This window comes from Pseudophryne corroboree, chromosome 7 (genome assembly GCF_028390025.1).
Source record: "Pseudophryne corroboree isolate aPseCor3 chromosome 7, aPseCor3.hap2, whole genome shotgun sequence".
In the NCBI taxonomy this organism is placed as follows: domain Eukaryota; kingdom Metazoa; phylum Chordata; class Amphibia; order Anura; family Myobatrachidae; genus Pseudophryne; species Pseudophryne corroboree.
This window is the reverse complement of record NC_086450.1, coordinates 350,462,031-350,479,753: the sequence shown is the minus strand read 5'-3', so window position 1 is coordinate 350,479,753 and position 17,723 is coordinate 350,462,031. Positions and strand designations below refer to the sequence as shown.

The following is a 17,723-nucleotide window of genomic DNA, read 5'->3' as shown; positions in this document are numbered from 1 at the left end:
TTTTTCTGCCCAGCGGAGGATTTTTGTCGCCTCTGCCATTGCCGCTCTGCTTTTCGGTCCACCCTGCCTGTTTATGTATCCGACTGCTGTTACATTGTCCACCTGGATCTGCACGGGACGGTCTTGAAGAAGATGTACCGCTTGTTGAAGGCCGTTGTAAATGGCTTTTAGCTCCAGAACGTTTATGTGAAGGCAGGCTTCCTGTTGTGACCAACGTCCCTGGAAGTTTTCTCCCTGAGAGACTGCTCCCCAGCCTTGGAGACTTGCATCCGTGGTTACTAGGACCCAGTCCTTAATCCCGAACCTGCGTCCCTCTAGTAGGTGAGAGCTGTGCAACCACCACAGGAGCGAAATCCTGGTTTTTGACGACAGGATTATCTTTCTGTGCATGTGTAGGTGTGACCCCGACCACTTGTCCAACAGGTCCCACTGGAATACTCTGACATGGAACCTGCCAAACTGTATGGCCTCGTAGGCCGCCACTATCTTCCCCAACAACCGAATGCACTGATGGATCGGCACACTTGATGGTTTCAATATCTGTTTTATCATTTTCTGGATTTCCAGAGCCTTTTCCAGCGGAAGAAATACTCTCTGAACTTCTATGCCCAGAATCATCCAGAGGAAAGACAACCTTGTCGTCTGTTTCAACTGTGACTTTGGGTAACTTATGATCTACCCGTGTTGGTGGAGTATTGACAGGGAGAGGGATATGTTTTGTAATAACTGCTCCCTGGATCTCACCTTTATCAGGAGGTCGTCCAGATAAGGATTATATTGACTCCTTTCTGATGAAGGAGGACCATCATCTCCGCCATCACCTTGGTGAATACCCTTGGCGCCGTGGAGAGACCGAAAGGTAACGTCTGGAATTGGTAATGGCAATCCTGAATCGCGAATCTCAGATAAGCCTGGTGAGGAGGATAAATGGGAACATGCAGGTAAGCATCCTTTATGTCCACCGACACTAAGTAGTCCCCCTCCTCCAGACTGGCAACACCGCCCGAAGTGATTCTATCTTGAACTTGAACCTTTTCAGGAAGAAATTCAGATCTTTTAGATTTAGGATCGGTCTGACCGAGCCGTCCGGCTTCGGAACAACAAAGAGGCTTGAATAAAAACCCCGCCCTTGTTGTGACAACGGTACCAGGACTATAACCTGGTCTTGACATAATTTTTGGATTGCTGCTGTTACTGCTTCTCTCTCTGGCGGAGAAGCTGGCAAGGTCGATTTGAAAAATCGGCATGGGGGAACGTCTTGAAACTCTAGTTTGTATCCCTGGGATACTATTTGCAACACCCAGGGATCCAGGCCAGACAGAATCCAATCCTGGCTGAAGAGTTTGAGACGTGCCCCCACCCGAGCGGCCTCCCGCAAGGGAGTTCCAGCGTCATGCTGGGGATTTATCAGAATTAGGGGTAGACTTCTGCTCTTGGGAACCTGGAGCCGGTGTGGGCTTCTTTCCCCTTCCCCTACCTGCAAAGAAGGAGGAACCTCTCGCCTTTCTGTATTTATTGGGCCGAAAGGACTGCATTTGCGGGTGATAGGTCTTTTTTGCCGCTGCAGGCGCAGAGGGCAAAAATGTTGACTTACCTGCGGTAGCCGCCGAGACTAACGCATCCAGGCCATCGCCAAATAAGGCCTCACCTTTATATGGGAGATCCTCCATGTTTCTTTTGGAATCTGCATCCACTGGTGAATTCACAACACTCACCTAGCCGATACTGCCATGGTAGCGGCTTGTGAACTCAAGAGTCCAATATCCTTCATTGCTTCCAGCATGTAGGCGGCATCGTCCTTGATATTCCCTAACTTAAGGAGTATCTCATCTTTATCAATCGTGTCAATTTCTGATGACACGCTTTCTGACCATTTTTCAATAGCGCGACTCACCCATGCGCAGGCAATAGTGGGCCTGAGCAGTGTACCATTGGTAACATAAATGGATTTCAATGTCGTTTCCATTTTGCGGTCTGCCGGCGCTTTAAGAGAAGCCTTGCCAGGAGCAGGGAGAATTACCTTCTTTGTCAACCTGGAAAGTGCACTAGCACAGGGGGTGACTCCCATTTTTTCCTGTCTTCAACCGGGAAAGGATAAGCTATGTGAATCCTTTTGGGAATATGAATTTTTTAATCAGGATTCACCCACATCCCTTCAAACAGAGCATTTAGTTCGTGTGAAGGAGGGAACGTGACTTTGGATTTCTTTTCCTTACATAAATAAGCTTTCTCCTGAGGTACAGGAGTGCTTTCTGTAACCTCCAACACGTCCCTTATAGCCACAATCATATATTGTACACTTTTTGCCAATTTATGATCTATCTCTCTGGATTCACTATTGTCGACACAAGAATCAGAACCCGTGTCGGTATCAGTGTTTACAACATTTGCAAATGGTCTCCTATGTGACCCAGAGGGGCCGCCCGCATAAGGAATAACAGCATCCTGAAAAATCACATCTTCCACAGATTTTCTCCAGCATGCAGCCTTAGATTCAGACTTATCTAATCTATGGTTAATCAGATGCATACTGTCACGTAGCTCTTTCACCCATGCAGGCTCTTGGTGTGCCGGTAGCGCCACCACATTACAACTCTGTGTCCCTAAAATGGCTTCCTCCGGGGAGGAACTCCCTGCCTCAGACATGCCTCACACGTGTACCCCACACTCACAGACACACTGGGACTTATTTTGGGGACAGACAACAGTAAAATCTGTCAGAGGGACACAGGATAGGAGTAGCCAGTTCACAAACCCAGCGCCAGTATTGCCTGTGAACACAGTATGTCCACAGCCCAAAAGCGCTTTTAAATAGTAATATACACTATCAAATGCACCACAATCGCTTTGTGCCCCCCCTTTATAGCACCCTGTACTTGTCAGAAGTGGAGGAGTGGACCAGCGTGTTCTCTGCAGCCTGAGGAGAGAGAGAAAATGGTGCTGAGTAGTGTGCTGGCTGCCTGAGGAAGAAGCTCCGCCCCTCAGTATCCATGACAATATTTAGAATGGCGGGGGTAGGGCTGTGCCAGCGGCATCTTAAGCCCCCTTTTAGCCAGTTTGAGGTATTTTTCTTGCTGCCCAGGGCGCCCCCCCCCCAGCGCCCTGCACCCTGCAGTGCCTGTGTGTGTGGGCAGCAATGGCGCGCTGCGCTCCCGCCAGCCGCGCCGCACCTCAGCCGTCACTTACTTGTTTGAAGATCATTCTTCTCATACTCACCTATCTTCTGACTTCTGGCTGTGTGAGGGGGGTGACGGCGTGCTGTGGGAGTGAGCATCTAGACACGGCTAGCGTTCAGTTCCCTTCAGGAGCTAATGATGTCCTGTCAGCCAAAAACAGAGCCATGAAACTCTGAGGAAGTTGGTTCTGCTTCTGCCCCCTCAGTCCCATGAAGCAGGGAGTCTGATGCCAGCAGATCTCCCTGAAAATAAAAAACCTAACATAAGTCTTTTCAGAGAAACTCAGTAGAGCTCCTCAGAGTGCATCCAGTCGACCTGGGCACATTTCTAAAACTGAGGTCTGGAGGAGGGGCATAGAGGGAGGAGCCAGTTCACACCCAATGAAAAGTCTTTGGAGTGCCCATGTCTCCTGCGGATCCCGTCTATACCCCCATGGTCTTGATGTCGTCCCCAGCATCCTCTAGGACGTATGAGAAATTAATTTATTTAATTTTGGAATAAGGCTGTAACATAACAAAATGTGGAAAAAGTGAAGCGCTGTGAATACTTTTCAGCTGCACTGTATCTAGTATTTCGTTTTAGATATGCTATGCCGGGATGCCGATAGTTGGGATGCTGGCAGTCAAAATCCCGGCCCGGAATCCAGACACGCGGCAAGAAAACCAGCGCCGGAATACCAACATCAGTCAAAATGCTGATGCCAGAATCCGCTCATCCCGATAGCAAGTATGTTAGGGTTAGGCTGAGGGGAAGGGTGGGAGGGTGGTGGTTAGGTGTAGGCATCACTGGGGAGGGTTAGGTTTAGGCTGCGGGAGGAGGGGGGTGTTAGGGTTAGGCTGCGGGGGGGGGGGGGGTGTTAGGGTGAGGCTGCGGGAGGGGAGGGTTAGGGTTAGGCTGCGGGGAGGGGGGGGGGTTAGATTTAGGCACCACTGGGGAGGGTTAGGCTACTGCTGAGAGAAATGAGGGTTAGGGTCATGGGGGTGGGCGTTAGTATACAGTACTTACCGAACCCCTGTTGGGATTCTCACCATCGGGATCCCGTCATCCTGACCGACCAGTCATGCGTTTGTATCTGCTATGACATTTCTTCCTAGTATTTCTTGTTGTTTAGTGGTATTAGTACTAGAATTTTGACCTAATATTACTATAATTATGGCAGCTGTGTGTAAATTCATATGTAGCAGTGTCTGTATTTGTCTTTTTATTAATAGACAGATTACATCTGATTTGGATTTTAAATACAAAACAAAATGTAATTTAAAGCATGAAAACCTTTTGTAGGGTTTCATGCAAAGTTTCATTTCTAATGAAATGTAATTAACTATATTGTTTATCAAATATGTTTGTAATACATAATTTTACAGATCAGTTAACTTACTGTAAGCTCACGGCCATTTTTATAATATAATATAAGTGTGGGAAGCTGGGAGTTTCCGGTGTGCGGATCCACTACTTGCTGGTAAAGGACTGGATGAGTCAACCAGCTTCTTACCAACAATCTGTTCCTGAGTTATTTTTATTTAAACTTATTAAACATAAGAGCTGAGGTGCCGATAGGAGTATTTCAGAAAGTGCAGGTGTGCTTTACTAATAGTTGATTCTACGGCTGGCGGTCACAGAAGAATTTAAAAATACTAGGCTTGCAACACATAGGGATTTGTAGTACGCCATAAGCACTGACTAAATAGAGGGGAGGTGAATATGAGAATGAATATATTTGTCCATGGGGTAGGACACTCAACCACTAAGAGGGGTATAGTTGGTGAGTTTGTCCTCTCCCAGCCATGGAACACTGTACTCTCTATTATTTGGGCAGAGTAGAGACTACAATTACAGTAAGTGTACATCTCCTTTACCACTAATGTGTCACAATAGCCCTTGTAGATCCCTGCACCATTTACCTTCCCTAGTTCAATATCCAACTGTTCTTCCCTTCCATAATACAGTCTGTAAGCTCGTATGGGCCTTCTTGTCCATTCCTAGTGCACTCCTTGTCACCAGTGCTGTGCTCCTGTCTCCTTCTTCCTTTCAGCAACTCTGACTCTGTCTGCTCTCCCACACGTTGGATACAGGATCACGGAGTACTGTGCTGATTCCCACGTGTGACTCCCTCCCACTACTTTCAGTAAGTTGTCCTACCCATGCCCAAGTCATCTGCCCTTCCCAGTCTGGTGTGATGCTATATGTTTGCCACTTATGCTATGACATTCCTTTGTGTATTATATTTAAGATCTAATACCTTTTTAATGTGACATTTTTTATGAATATTGGGTACAGTGCTGTGTACATTTTGTGGCACCTTAATAATATATTTTACAAACCATGCATCATATACGTGAGCCATAAACCTCATACTGGATGTCTTATGAATTGTGTTGTTATTTGGATATATTTTGCAGGAGGTAATTCTCACACATAACGTCGGATGCAAAAGGAACATTTATGTAGTCTTCAAGGAAAAAAACAGAATACAAATGTTCTAACAACAAAATGTAAATGATTAGCTGTTATTAGATAGCTGAATGCTAGTGATAGTACTGTACTCACAAACACACATAATGACTCTCCCTCTTTATGCCTACCTTTCTCTGGGAACAAATTGTTCTTAGTTAGTTTTACGCTCTTGGGACGAGGGTGCTGATCGTCCATTCCCATCAATAGGTTACGGTAGAAAACATCAAACTTCTTTCTGCTGTCTGCATTTATGGTTCCACCAATGGTCCAAACCACAGCAAACAGGAAAAGGCCCTGCAGCCACAATGTGATCTGTTGGCTGGACATGGCGTCATTACTGTCTGCTCCGGAACCTATGATTTCATCTGAAATACAACAGAATCTGAGCTGAACAAGTGACAACTGGGCAAAAGCAGTGCAGCACCAAAATCACCAGTGACGTAAGTGGATGCACAAGGTATCAAATTCATTAACTGGGTTTCACATACACAACATATACTGTCTTGGTCTCCTGTTACAGTTGGTAATTTGAATTACATTTAAAGAGACAGTTTTTTTTTTAAATCTAAATATAATTGAATATATGTACCAACAAGATAGACTATTACACATTATTACAGGACTGGCTTTCTCAAATGGAGACTATACATTTCTTACAATACTAAATTAACTGTATAATAGGGATACACTGCGTTTGTGCTGATTAAACACATAACTATAATCTGGATGAGGATTCACTGAAATTTTGAGAAGATGATTTATTTTCCCAGCATTCTGGATCCCAACAGTCAGCAGACCGACATTGGAATCCTGATGGCCAGAATCCCAACGCAAACCGGTAAGTATTTTCACCCTAACTCACCCCTCCCGCAGCCTAACCCTCAAAGCAAGTCTAGGCCTGTGCAAACAGTAACCACCAACCCCACCCCTGTTGGAGCCATTGCTCCCTGCCCCCTTCCCATCTCTCCAATCACAAGTGGTTGTGTCCAATTTACATAAATTTGCATATCCACATGTGTGTTCAGACAGTTTTATGGCCATGCAGTGGATTGTACTGATCCAATGGTCATGGAATCAAATGCAGTCTATAAATTTGGTAGAAATCAACAATAACATTAATGCACTCAATAAACAAAAATTATGAGGCAATGACTTATGTTAAACTGATAATATTACAAATATATTATATAGGATAAAGATGTAATATATAATAAAATAAATATATAATATTTTGTTTTATTACAATTTAAGGATAAGCAGTCTCTATTTTTAGAGGCGTCACAGAATCCGCACACACTCCTTGTTTGTGTGTAGGGGGCACGTCCACTTTGATAATATACTTATATTATGAACTTATATCGTACAGAGGTTTAAAGACAAAAACACCTGAAAGCATTTTAGCCATACAGTACATATAATTTGGTAAGGTGATGACTGTGTGGCATATAGGGGTAAAACATGCAGCAAAAGTAAGTATCTATAATGATGACTGCTGTGACATGGTTAAAAAATAAAATGTGTATTTATAGCAATATCTGACAAAACACAAAAACCTTACCAAGTAGACAGGTGTACAGCCTCATCATACTGAATGTCAGGTGGATAGGAGAAGTCTGCACCAGAAATTTACATTCCAGACGGATAAAATTCAAGCACGGCTGAACAAGCCAGTTAAACATGTCATTAATCTGAAAGTAAAATAAAGTACAACACGAAAGTTATAACCAAAATGCATAAAAAAGTAAAGTGAAGCAGCAAAGCTTTACAATAAATCATAAAACCGAGCAGAAGTCTTTTGTATGTGTCAGATTCTGGTACAGATAATAAGGCCGCGCAGGACTAAAGCTAAATTTCACAAAGGACTCATTTATTTTCTAAAGTTAGACAAATGGCTTGAAAAAGTTACTTTCCTTGTAACTTTTATGATGTTATTTTTCATTTAGTATTTTATGTTTTGAGTTGAATATGAAAGTTTAAACATTTACACACAGCAGGAAGAGGGGGGGGGGGGGGATTTAATATAGTATGAGAATCAGAAAGTGAAAGATTTTGTGAAAATTCTCCTGTTTTTGTAAAGTGACAATCCTTTACATGGCAAAATCAACCTCGGCATGACAGAGCCCTGGCTCCCAGCAGCTCCGTCATTTTGATGGGCTGGTACCTAGTACTGTATAAACAGAGAGGTGTCTACCCGTTCATAGAAATGAAATGTTACTGTAGGAACCCAGCTGGAAGAAGTCACCTTGTCACGGTAGATGGCACTCCCAATTTGAACAAAATGTGTACCTCATTTATATCTCAGATATTATATAGCGAGATTATTTTTATTACTACCAGTTATTTATATAGCGCACACACATTCCGCAGCGCTTTACAGAGAATATTTGGCCATTCACATCAGCCCCTGCCCCAGTGGAGCTTACAATCTATATTCCCTACCACATGCACACGAATACACATTCACGCTATGGTTCATTTTGTTGGGAGCCAATAAACCTACCAGTATGTTTTTGGATTGTGGGAGTAAACCCAGGCAAGCACGGGTAGAATATACAAACTCCACACTGTTAGGGCCATGGTGGGTACCCATGACCTCAAGCTAACCATTACACCAGCAATGCTTACAGAGGTTAATGCACAATTGTTTTCTATTGTGATTAGTACTGTATTTCTTCAGTGTCTAAACGTGTCATACTTGTCCTATGATTTGTACATTTAGCCACAGCATTGATGCATTTCTGAACACATTTGGCAAAACTGGGTGTGTGGACTAAATCCCCCCACAAACTTGTATATATGTAACACATTCGTCTCCCAACATTCCAAACGAGGGGATCTGGACAGGGACCATGGCCACATCATAGAAAGGGCATGTCCATATAATGTTGGGTTGTGGTTCCACATGGGGCCGGGGGCATGTCTGGCACTGGAAAGTGCTTGTCTGCCCTTAGCCCCCTTTGGTACCTTCCAATCACCCAGGCACTGCTACTCTGCACAGTTCAATTGTATATTCCTCCCACACGACAGGGGCCAATCTGTACAATGCAGCCCCTGAAACTACGTATGTATACATGCATACACACATACTTATATGCAGGGGCAGATTGGGAACAAAAAGCGTCCCTGGAAAAATTTGTAATAGTGGCCACACATGGGCAGCACCAGAGGTGTAAGGTCTAGCCATGGCACCAGCACCCTCCCCCCAAGACTTTCCAGATAGTAGGCATGTCCAGCATCAAGGGGGAAGTTAAAAGGAAATACAATTAAATATTATGAGCACATTATATGATACACCTTTAGGATTTAGGAAACTATATAATTCTTTAGAAATATATATTTTCTTGCTTATTACACCAACCGTATCCCAATCACTATTCACTCAATCTTATATGTCAGCCAAGCAGGCAGACAGAGCATACACTAGATCAGGGGTGGGGAACCTCCGGCCCGCGGGCCGTATACGGCCCGCGAAGCCGTTTGGTCCGGCCCACCAGGTTGTGTCAGTGAGACACGCTGCCGCTCAGTCCGGCGGCAGCGTGTCTCAGCGGTCAGAACAGGGAGACAGGGAGGAGAGCCGAGAGCGCGGCTGTCGAGTGGGAGCGGAGGCGTGTAGTACTGCAAACCAGCCGCCGGTCCGTGAGCCAATCAGAGCTCGCGGACCGGCAGCCAATCAGGAGCTGCGGCTGCAGGTCCGCGAGCTCTGATTGGCTCTCGAACCCGCGGCTGGTTTGAAGTACTACACGCCGCCGCTCCCACCCGACAGCCGCGCTCTCCTCCGTGTCCCACGGTAAGCAGCACGGAGGGGAGGGGGGAGGGCATCTGTATACCTGGCACTGTGGGGGCATCTGTATACCTGGCACTGTGGGGGGCATTTGTATACCTGGCACTGTGGGGGCATCTGTATACCTGGCACTGTGGGGGCATCTGTATACCTGGCACTGTGGGGGGCATTTGTATACCTGGCACTGTGGGGGCATCTGTATACCTGGCACTGTGGGGGCATTTGTATACCTGGCACTGTGGGGGGCATCTGTATACCTGGCACTGTGGGGGGCATCTGTATACCTGGCACTGTGGGGGGCATTTGTATACCTGGCACTGTGAGGGGCATTTGTATACCTGGCACTGTGGGGGCATCTGTATACCTGGCACTGTGGGGACATCTGTATACCTGGCACTGTGGGGGCATCTGTATACCTGGCACTGTGAGGGGCATTTGTATACCTGGCACTGTCGGGGCATCTGTATACCTGGCACTGTGGGGACATCTGTATACCTGGCACTGTGAGGGGCATTTGCATACCTGGCACTGTGAGGGGCATTTGTATACCTGGCACTGTGAGGGGCATTTGTATACCTGGCACTGTGGGGGCAATTGTGGATCTGGCACCGCACTATTGGGGGCATATGTGTATCACGTCCCATTTTAACTGGCCACACCCATTTTTTGGGCGCGTGCGCGCCTCTGGCGCACACACACAGTACCTCTAAGGGGCAGACCTACTGGGGGGCAGGGTAATTTTTTAAGTTGAGAATTTTTTTACGGCCCCCGAAGGATTTTATAAATATCCAAATGGCCCTCGGTAGAAAAAAGGTTCCCCACCCCTGCACTAGATCATCTGCAATCACAGGCTAAGTGGCAAAGTAATTTTCATATATGCAAATTATTTAGCAGTTTATTCATTATGTCTATAAATAGGACCATGTGTCCTCAAACAAAACAGGCCCCATGGGTGCATCGGCCCACCGGGAATCTTCCCTGTAAACCCTATGGCCAATCCGCCTCTGCTTATATGAATAAAGTCCAAGGCCTGGACATGTGTATGAGGAACCAAGGCAGACATGGGTAACCTCCTTGGCACGCCTGATAAATTGTCTATTATAGAATATTTTACACTTGAGAAAACAAGAAGGGAAAGAGTAAATAAACATGTTGGAATAATGCTGCTTTCAGATCGCAAATGCCGGATCCCACCCGGTAAGAGAAACGTGTCCTTACCGGGTGGGATCCGGCATTTGCGCTCCTTTGCTGGCTTTCCGACCCGGCAATATACCGGGTCGGTTGCCATAGCAGCGGGGGGCGCAGCAGCAGCAGGGGTGGGGGTGGAGGCGGCGCTGGGAGATGAGCTCATCTCCTGCGCCGCCTCTCCCTATGCTGTGAATGGGAGCCGTGTCGCATCGGAACGGCTCCCATTCACACTGCACCTGACCCGGTATTCAACCCGGTAATAACCCTTCTTTTTTACCGGGTTGAATTACCGGGTCAGGCGACCCGCTAATTCAGCATAGGAGCTTTCACATCGCACACTGACCCGTTTCGACACGGCAATATGCCGTGTCGATACCGGGTTATTTGTGCGATGTGAAAGGGGTATAAGTGAGACATGATAACATGATTACTACAAACAGCAATAACAAAAACAATAGAGTGCCTACCTTTCGTGATCCTGGTAATTAATAAATAAATGAAAGAAAGATAAATATCTGCATCAGTGCATGACAGCTCACTGATAACCACATGTCCATTCATTACTGAAAGAGGGCAGTGAGTAAGGCAGATAAATAATGGGCCTCTTTGTAAAAGTTCAAGTCTGAAATTGTACTTACCAAAAAGTGGTTATATCCAGTGATGCCGAGAGGCTCAGGTCTGATGGAGGGGCCAAGTGGGGGGGCCCCGGGCCCCCTTCCCCTTGCCTGGCAGCAGAAGCTGCAGCTTTTCTCCTCAGCCCACCACACGCTGCTGTGTGCTAGGCTGCAGTGTGGCCAGGAAGGTAAAGTACTATATTACTGTATTTTTTTCTAAGGGTGCATGTCCACGCCTCCCATGATTAGGCCACGCCCCCTGAAAGGTACCTGGGCCTAGCCGGGCTCTCTACTGCCCTGGTTATATTCAGTGGCGGCTCCTGCCTTTAGACTTAAAGGTCGCCTAGATACTGCTGGTGGCAAACAGTACACTGCTACTGCTGGTGACACACGGTACCCTGCTACTGCTGGTGACACACAGTATACCGCTGCTGCAGGTGGCACACCGTTACTGCTGGTGGCACATGGTACACCGCTACTGCTGGTGGCACACAGTACACTGCTACTGCAGGTGGAACATGGTACACTGCTACTGCTGGTGGCAAATGGTACACCACATACAAATAATCTTCTTTAAATCACCAAAAGCTATGGCATAGGGCGACACCTGCATAATACACCCATACACAGAGCCGGTTCTAGACCTTGTGGCGCCCAAGGCAAAAGTTTCCATTGCCCCCCCTAATAGATAAAATAGGATTTTAATACCTACCGGTAAATCCTTTTCTCTTAGTCCGTAGAGGATGCTGGGGTCACTTCAAGAACCATGGGGTATAGACGGGATCCACAGGAGACATGGGCACTTTAAGACTTTCAATGGGGTGTGAACTGGCTCCTCCCTCTATGCCCCTCTTCCAGACTCCAGTTATAGGAACTGTGCCCAGGGAGACGGACATTTCGAGAAAAGGATTTATTGTTAAACTAAGGTGAGATACAGACCAGCTCACACCTCAAGCACGCCGTACAACATGGCATTTAACACAACGCAAGTCAACGGCATGAACATCATCAGCAACAGGCTGACCATAAACGTAACACAATATGTGTGTAACCACAACTAAAAACTGCAGATACAGTACGCACTGGGACGGGCGCCCGGCATCCTCTACGGACTAAGAGAAAAGGACTTACCGGTAGGTATTAAAATCCTATTTTCTCATACGTCCTAGAGGATGCTGGGGTCACTTCAAGAACCATGGGGTTTATACCAAAGCTCTAGCACGGGCGGGAGAGTGCGGATGACTCTGCAGCACCGATTGACCAAACATGAGATCCTCATTAGCCAGGGTATCAAACTTGTAGAACTTCACAAAGGTGTTTGAACCCGACCAAGTAGCTGCTCGGCAAAGTTCTAATGCCGAGACCCCCTGGGCAGCCGCCCAGGACGAGCCCACCTTTCTGGTAGAATGGGCCTTCACTGATTTCGGTAACGACAATCCAGCCTTAGCATGAGCTTGCTGAATCGTATGACAGATCCAGCGCGCAATAGTCTGCTTGGAAGCAGGAGCCCCAATTTTATTGTGGGCATACAGGACAAACAGAGCCTCTGTTTTCCTAAACTGAGCCGTTCTGGTGACATAAATTTTCAAAGCTCTTACTACATCGAGAAACTTAGATTCCAGCAAGGCGTCAGTAGCCACTGGCACCACAATAGGTTGGTTCAAGTGGAACGACGAAACCACTTTTGGCAGAAACTGCTGACGAGTCCTCAACTCTGCTCTATCTTCATGGAAGATCAAATAAGGGCTCTTGTGAGACCAGGCCGCCAATTCAGACACCCGCCTGGCGGATGCCAAGGCCAACAGCATGACCACTTTCCAAGTAAGGAATTTCAACTCTACCTTCTGCAATGGTTCAAACCAATGAGATTGAAGGAATTGCAACACCACGTTAAGATCCCATGGTGCCACAGGGGGCACAAAGGGAGGTTGGATGTGCAACACGCCCTTCACGAAGGTCTGAACCTCTGGAAGGGAGGCCAATTGTTTTTGAAAGAAAACCGATAAAGCTGAAATTTGCACTTTTATTGAGCCCAACTTTAGGCCCGCATCCACACCGTCTTGTAGAAAATGGATAAAACGTCCTAACTGAAATTCTTCCGTAGGAGCCTTCTTGGATTCACACCAAGACATGTATTTTCTCCAAATACGGTGGTAATGTTTAGACGTTACTCCTTTCCTGGCCTGAATAAGAGTGGGGATGACTTCCTTGGGAATACCCTCTCGGGCTAGGATCCGGCGTTCAACCTCCAAGCCGTCAAACTAAGTCACGGTAAGTCTTGGAACACGCATGGCCCCTGCTGTAGTAGATCCTCCCTCAGAGGAAGAGGCCAGGGATCTCCTATGAGTAATTCCTGAAGATCTGGATACCAAGCCCTTCTTGGCCAGTCTGGAACTTCTTATAATCTTTATCACTTTTGGAATGAGTGGAAGCGGAGGAAACACGTACACCGACTGAAACACCCACGGAGTCACTAGGGCGTCCACCGCTATTGCTTGAGGGTCTCTCGACCAGGAACAATATCTCTGAAGTTTCTTGTTGAGGCGAGACGCCATCATGTCTATTTGAGGAATTCCCCAAAGACTTGTCACGTCTGCAAAAACCTCTTGATGAAGACCCCACTCTCCTGGATGGAGATCGAGTCTGCTGAGGAAGTCTGCTTCCCAGTTGTCCACTCCTGGAATGAAGATCGCTGACAGAGCGCTTGTATGCCTTTCCGCCCAACGGAGCACCTTTGTGGCCTCTGCCATTGCCGCTCTGCTCTTTTTTCCGCCCTGGCGGTTTATGTACGCTACTGCTGTTATGTTGTCCGACTGAATCAAGATGGGCCGATTGCGAAGAAGATGTTCCGCTTGCAGAAGGCCATTGTGAATGGCCCTTAACTCCAGAACGTTTATGTGTAGACACATTTCCTGGCTTGACCATCTTCCCTGGAAGCTTTCCCCCTGCGTGACTGCCCCCCAGCCTCGGAGACTCGCATCCGTGGTCACTAAGATCCAGTCCTGGATCCCGAACCTGCGTCCCTCTAGAAGGTGAGAGCTGCGCAGCCACCACAGGAGTGAGACTCTGGTCTTGGAAGACAAGGTTATCCTCCGGTGCATGTGCAGATGGGACCTGGACCACTTGTCCAATAGGTCCCACTGAAAGACTCTGGCATGGAATCTGCCAAACTGAATGGCCTCGTAGGACGCCACCATCTTCCCCAGCAACCGTATGCACTGATGGATCGATACTCTTGTTGGTTTCAGCAGTTGTTTGACCAGGTTCTGAATTTCCAGAGCCTTTTCCACTGGAAGAAAGACTCTCTGTAATTCTGTGTCCAGAATCATTCCCAAAAATGACAGCCGCCTCGTCGGAACCAGCTGTGATTTTGGCAAGTTTAGGAGCCAACCATGTTGCTGCAGAATTGTCCGGGAGAGTGTAATGTTCTGCATCAATTGGTCCCTGGATCTCGCCTTTATCAGGAGATCATCCAAGTATGGGATAATCGTGACTCCTTGCTTGCATAGGAGGACCATCATTTCGGCCATTACTTTGGTGAAAACCCTCGGAGCCGTGGACAGACCAAACGGCAACGTCTGAAATTGGTAATGACAATCCCGAACTGCAAACCTCAGGTAAGCCTGATGTGGGGGATAAATTGGAACATGCAAGTAGGCATCCTTTATGTCTACCGACACCATAAAATCCCCCTCCTCCAGACTGGAGATCACAGCCCGGAGAGATTCCATCTTGAATTTGAATTTTTTTAGATAGAAATTGAGGGATTTGAGGTTCAGGATTGGTCTGACTGAACCGTCTGGCTTCGGGACCACAAACAGGCTCAAATAAAAGCCTTCTCCCTGTTGTGACGGGGAGACCCTGACAATGACTTGATTGAGACACAATATTTGTATTGCGGCACATGCCACCTCCCTGTCTGGGAGTGAAGCTGGTAAGGCTCATTTGAAAAATCGGTGAGGGGCGACGTCTTGAAACTCCAGTTTGTACCCTTGGGACACTATTTCTAAAACCCATGGGTCCAGGGCCGAACGAGCCCATAACTGACTGAAGAGCCTGAGACGTGCCCCCACCGGTGCGGACTCCCGCAGAGGAGCCCCAGCGTAATGCGGTGGACTTGGCAGAAGCCGGGGAGGACTGCCGGTGATCGTTTACCTTTTCCCTTTCCTCTAGTAGCAAGGAAGGAAGACCCTCGGCCCCTTCTGTATTTATTGGGCCGAAAGGACTGCTTCTGACAATGGTGTGTTTTCTTTTGTGGTGCAGGCACATAAGGTAAAAATTATGACTTACTCGCGGTAGCCGTAGATACCAAATCAGCGAGGCCGTCACCAAACAAGACACCACCTTTATAGGGTAGAGACTCCATAGCTTTCTTACAGTCAGCATCAGCATTCCATTGATGAATCCACAATGCTCTCCTAGGTGAGACTGCCATGGCATTGGCCCGTGAACCCAAGAGGTCAATATCTCTCGCAGCTTCCTTTAGGTAGACTGCTGCGTCCTTGATATGACCTAGTGTCAAAAGAATGCTATCCCTATCCAGTGTATCCATTTCAGATGACAAGTTTTTCGATAGCACTACTCACCCACGCAGATGCAATGGCTGGTCTGAGTAGCGTACCCGTGGTGACATAAATGGATTTTAATGTACCTTCCTGTCTACGACCTGCAGGGTCCTTTAGGGCTGCCGTGTCAGGGGACGGGAAAGCCACCTTTTTGGACAGCCGTGATAGAGCTTTGTCCACAATGGGGGGTGACTCCCATTTTTCCCTATGCCCAGAGGGAAACGGATACGCCACTGGAATCCTTTTGGGAATCTGAAACTTCTTGTCAGGACTTTCCCAAACCTTTTCACAAAGCGTGTTCAGTTCATGAGAGGGAGGAAACGTTACCTCATGTTTCTTTCCTTTATACATACCCTAGTATCAGGAACAGTAGGGTCCTCAGTGATATGTAATACATCTTTTATAGCCACAATCATGTACTGAATGCTCTTTGCCAGTTTTGGATCTAATCTGGCATCACTATAGTCGACACTTGAGTCAGTGTCCGTGTCGGTATCCGTGTCTGCCAGCTGGGCAAATTAATGTTTTTGTGACCCCGAGGGGGTCTGGACTTGAAACAACACATCCTCTACGGATTTCTTCCAAGCCTGGTTCTGAGACTCAGATTTGTCCAATCTTTTATTTATCAGAGCCACATTTGCATTCAAAGCACTCAAAACATTCACCCAATCAGGCGTCGCTGGTGCCGACAGGGTCACTCCCACAGCCGTTTGTGTCCCTAACATAGTCTCCTCCTGGGAAGAGCACTCCGCTTCAGACATGCCGACACACGTGCACCCACCACACGCAGATACACTGGGCCTATAGGGGACAGACCCACAGTAAAGCCTGTCAGAGAGACACAGAGCGAGATATTGCCAGCTCACACACCAGCGCCCAAACCCGGACTGCAAACACTACAGAAATGTTTCAGACCTGCAGCGCTTTTATAAATTATATATATAATGCACGAAAATCACTGTGCCCCCCCCCCCCCCGTTTTTCACCCTGTTACTTGTACAGTAGTGTGAGGAAGGACCAGCGTCTCTGCAGCCTTGTGGAGAGAAAATGGCACCGAGCTGTGTGCTGTGAGGGCTAAGCCCCGCCCCCGTAATGGCGCGCTTCAGACCCGCTCTTTTTTTAAACTGTTTTATACTGGCGGGGGCAGAGGCGTCGGAACTGGGGGGGCAAAAGGGCAGCTCGCCCCCCAAAAAAATTTGAGAGGCGCCGCTGCCGATATACAGGAGGAGCGATGTGCGGTCAGCTGAAAGACCTCCGTGCAGGGACTGAGCAGCAGCGGCAGGATGCGCCTGTGTGCAGACCCTCCTCGACCCAGTTCAATAAGGCTGGCCGCCGCCCACTCCCCCCCTTCTCTTACCAGGGCTGGTTCACGGCCCCAGAGAAGTGCCGCGATTCGCGGGTGATAAGGGGGCGTGGCCTAATGCCGAGAAGTGCCTGCCTTTGATTACAGACCTGTGGCTGGGGACTTGGTTGTGTCTGTCAGGTAAGAGTCTCTCCCGCCCGCTCCCACTCCCTCCCTCTCCCCCTCTGGCAAGTGCAGGATTTGTAAGGGGGGTCCATATATGTACATCATATAAAAAAAAATAAAAAATAAATAAATATATATATATATATATATATATATATATATATATATATATATTACAGTTCTTAAAGTGGGCAGAACTGACTGAAGCAGATCCAAGCCACCACATCCGCATGTCACAGACCTCTCTCGATCTGGCAGCCAATCAAGATCAGCCGTGCAGCCGCTCCTGACTGGCTGCCAGTCCGTGGCAGATTTGAAATAGTAGTGGCGGTCATAGGAAAAGCACCAAAGGTCGCCGACCACAGCCACCTCCTCTCTTGCACCGTCGCCGCCCTCTGCCTCCTCCACTGCATCACCGCAGCCCTCTGTCTCCTCTGCACCTCCGCCAACTCCCACAGCCTCCTCCTCCGCATCATC

General features: G+C 47.5%; 1 protein-coding gene across 2 annotated transcripts in view; it reads right to left on the bottom strand.

Annotated features, from left to right (window-relative positions):
• DNAH3 (dynein axonemal heavy chain 3) overlaps positions 1 to 17,723 on the bottom strand; it is a 952,415-nt gene that overhangs the window by 261,113 nt on the left and 673,579 nt on the right. For both annotated transcript variants that reach the window (XM_063934423.1, XM_063934424.1), the window contains 2 exons: positions 7,189 to 7,318; positions 5,759 to 5,995 (listed from right to left, as the gene is read on the bottom strand). In XM_063934423.1, the coding sequence (XP_063790493.1) occupies positions 5,759 to 5,995; positions 7,189 to 7,318 (367 nt within the window). The remainder of the gene's footprint in view (positions 1 to 5,758; positions 5,996 to 7,188; positions 7,319 to 17,723) is intronic.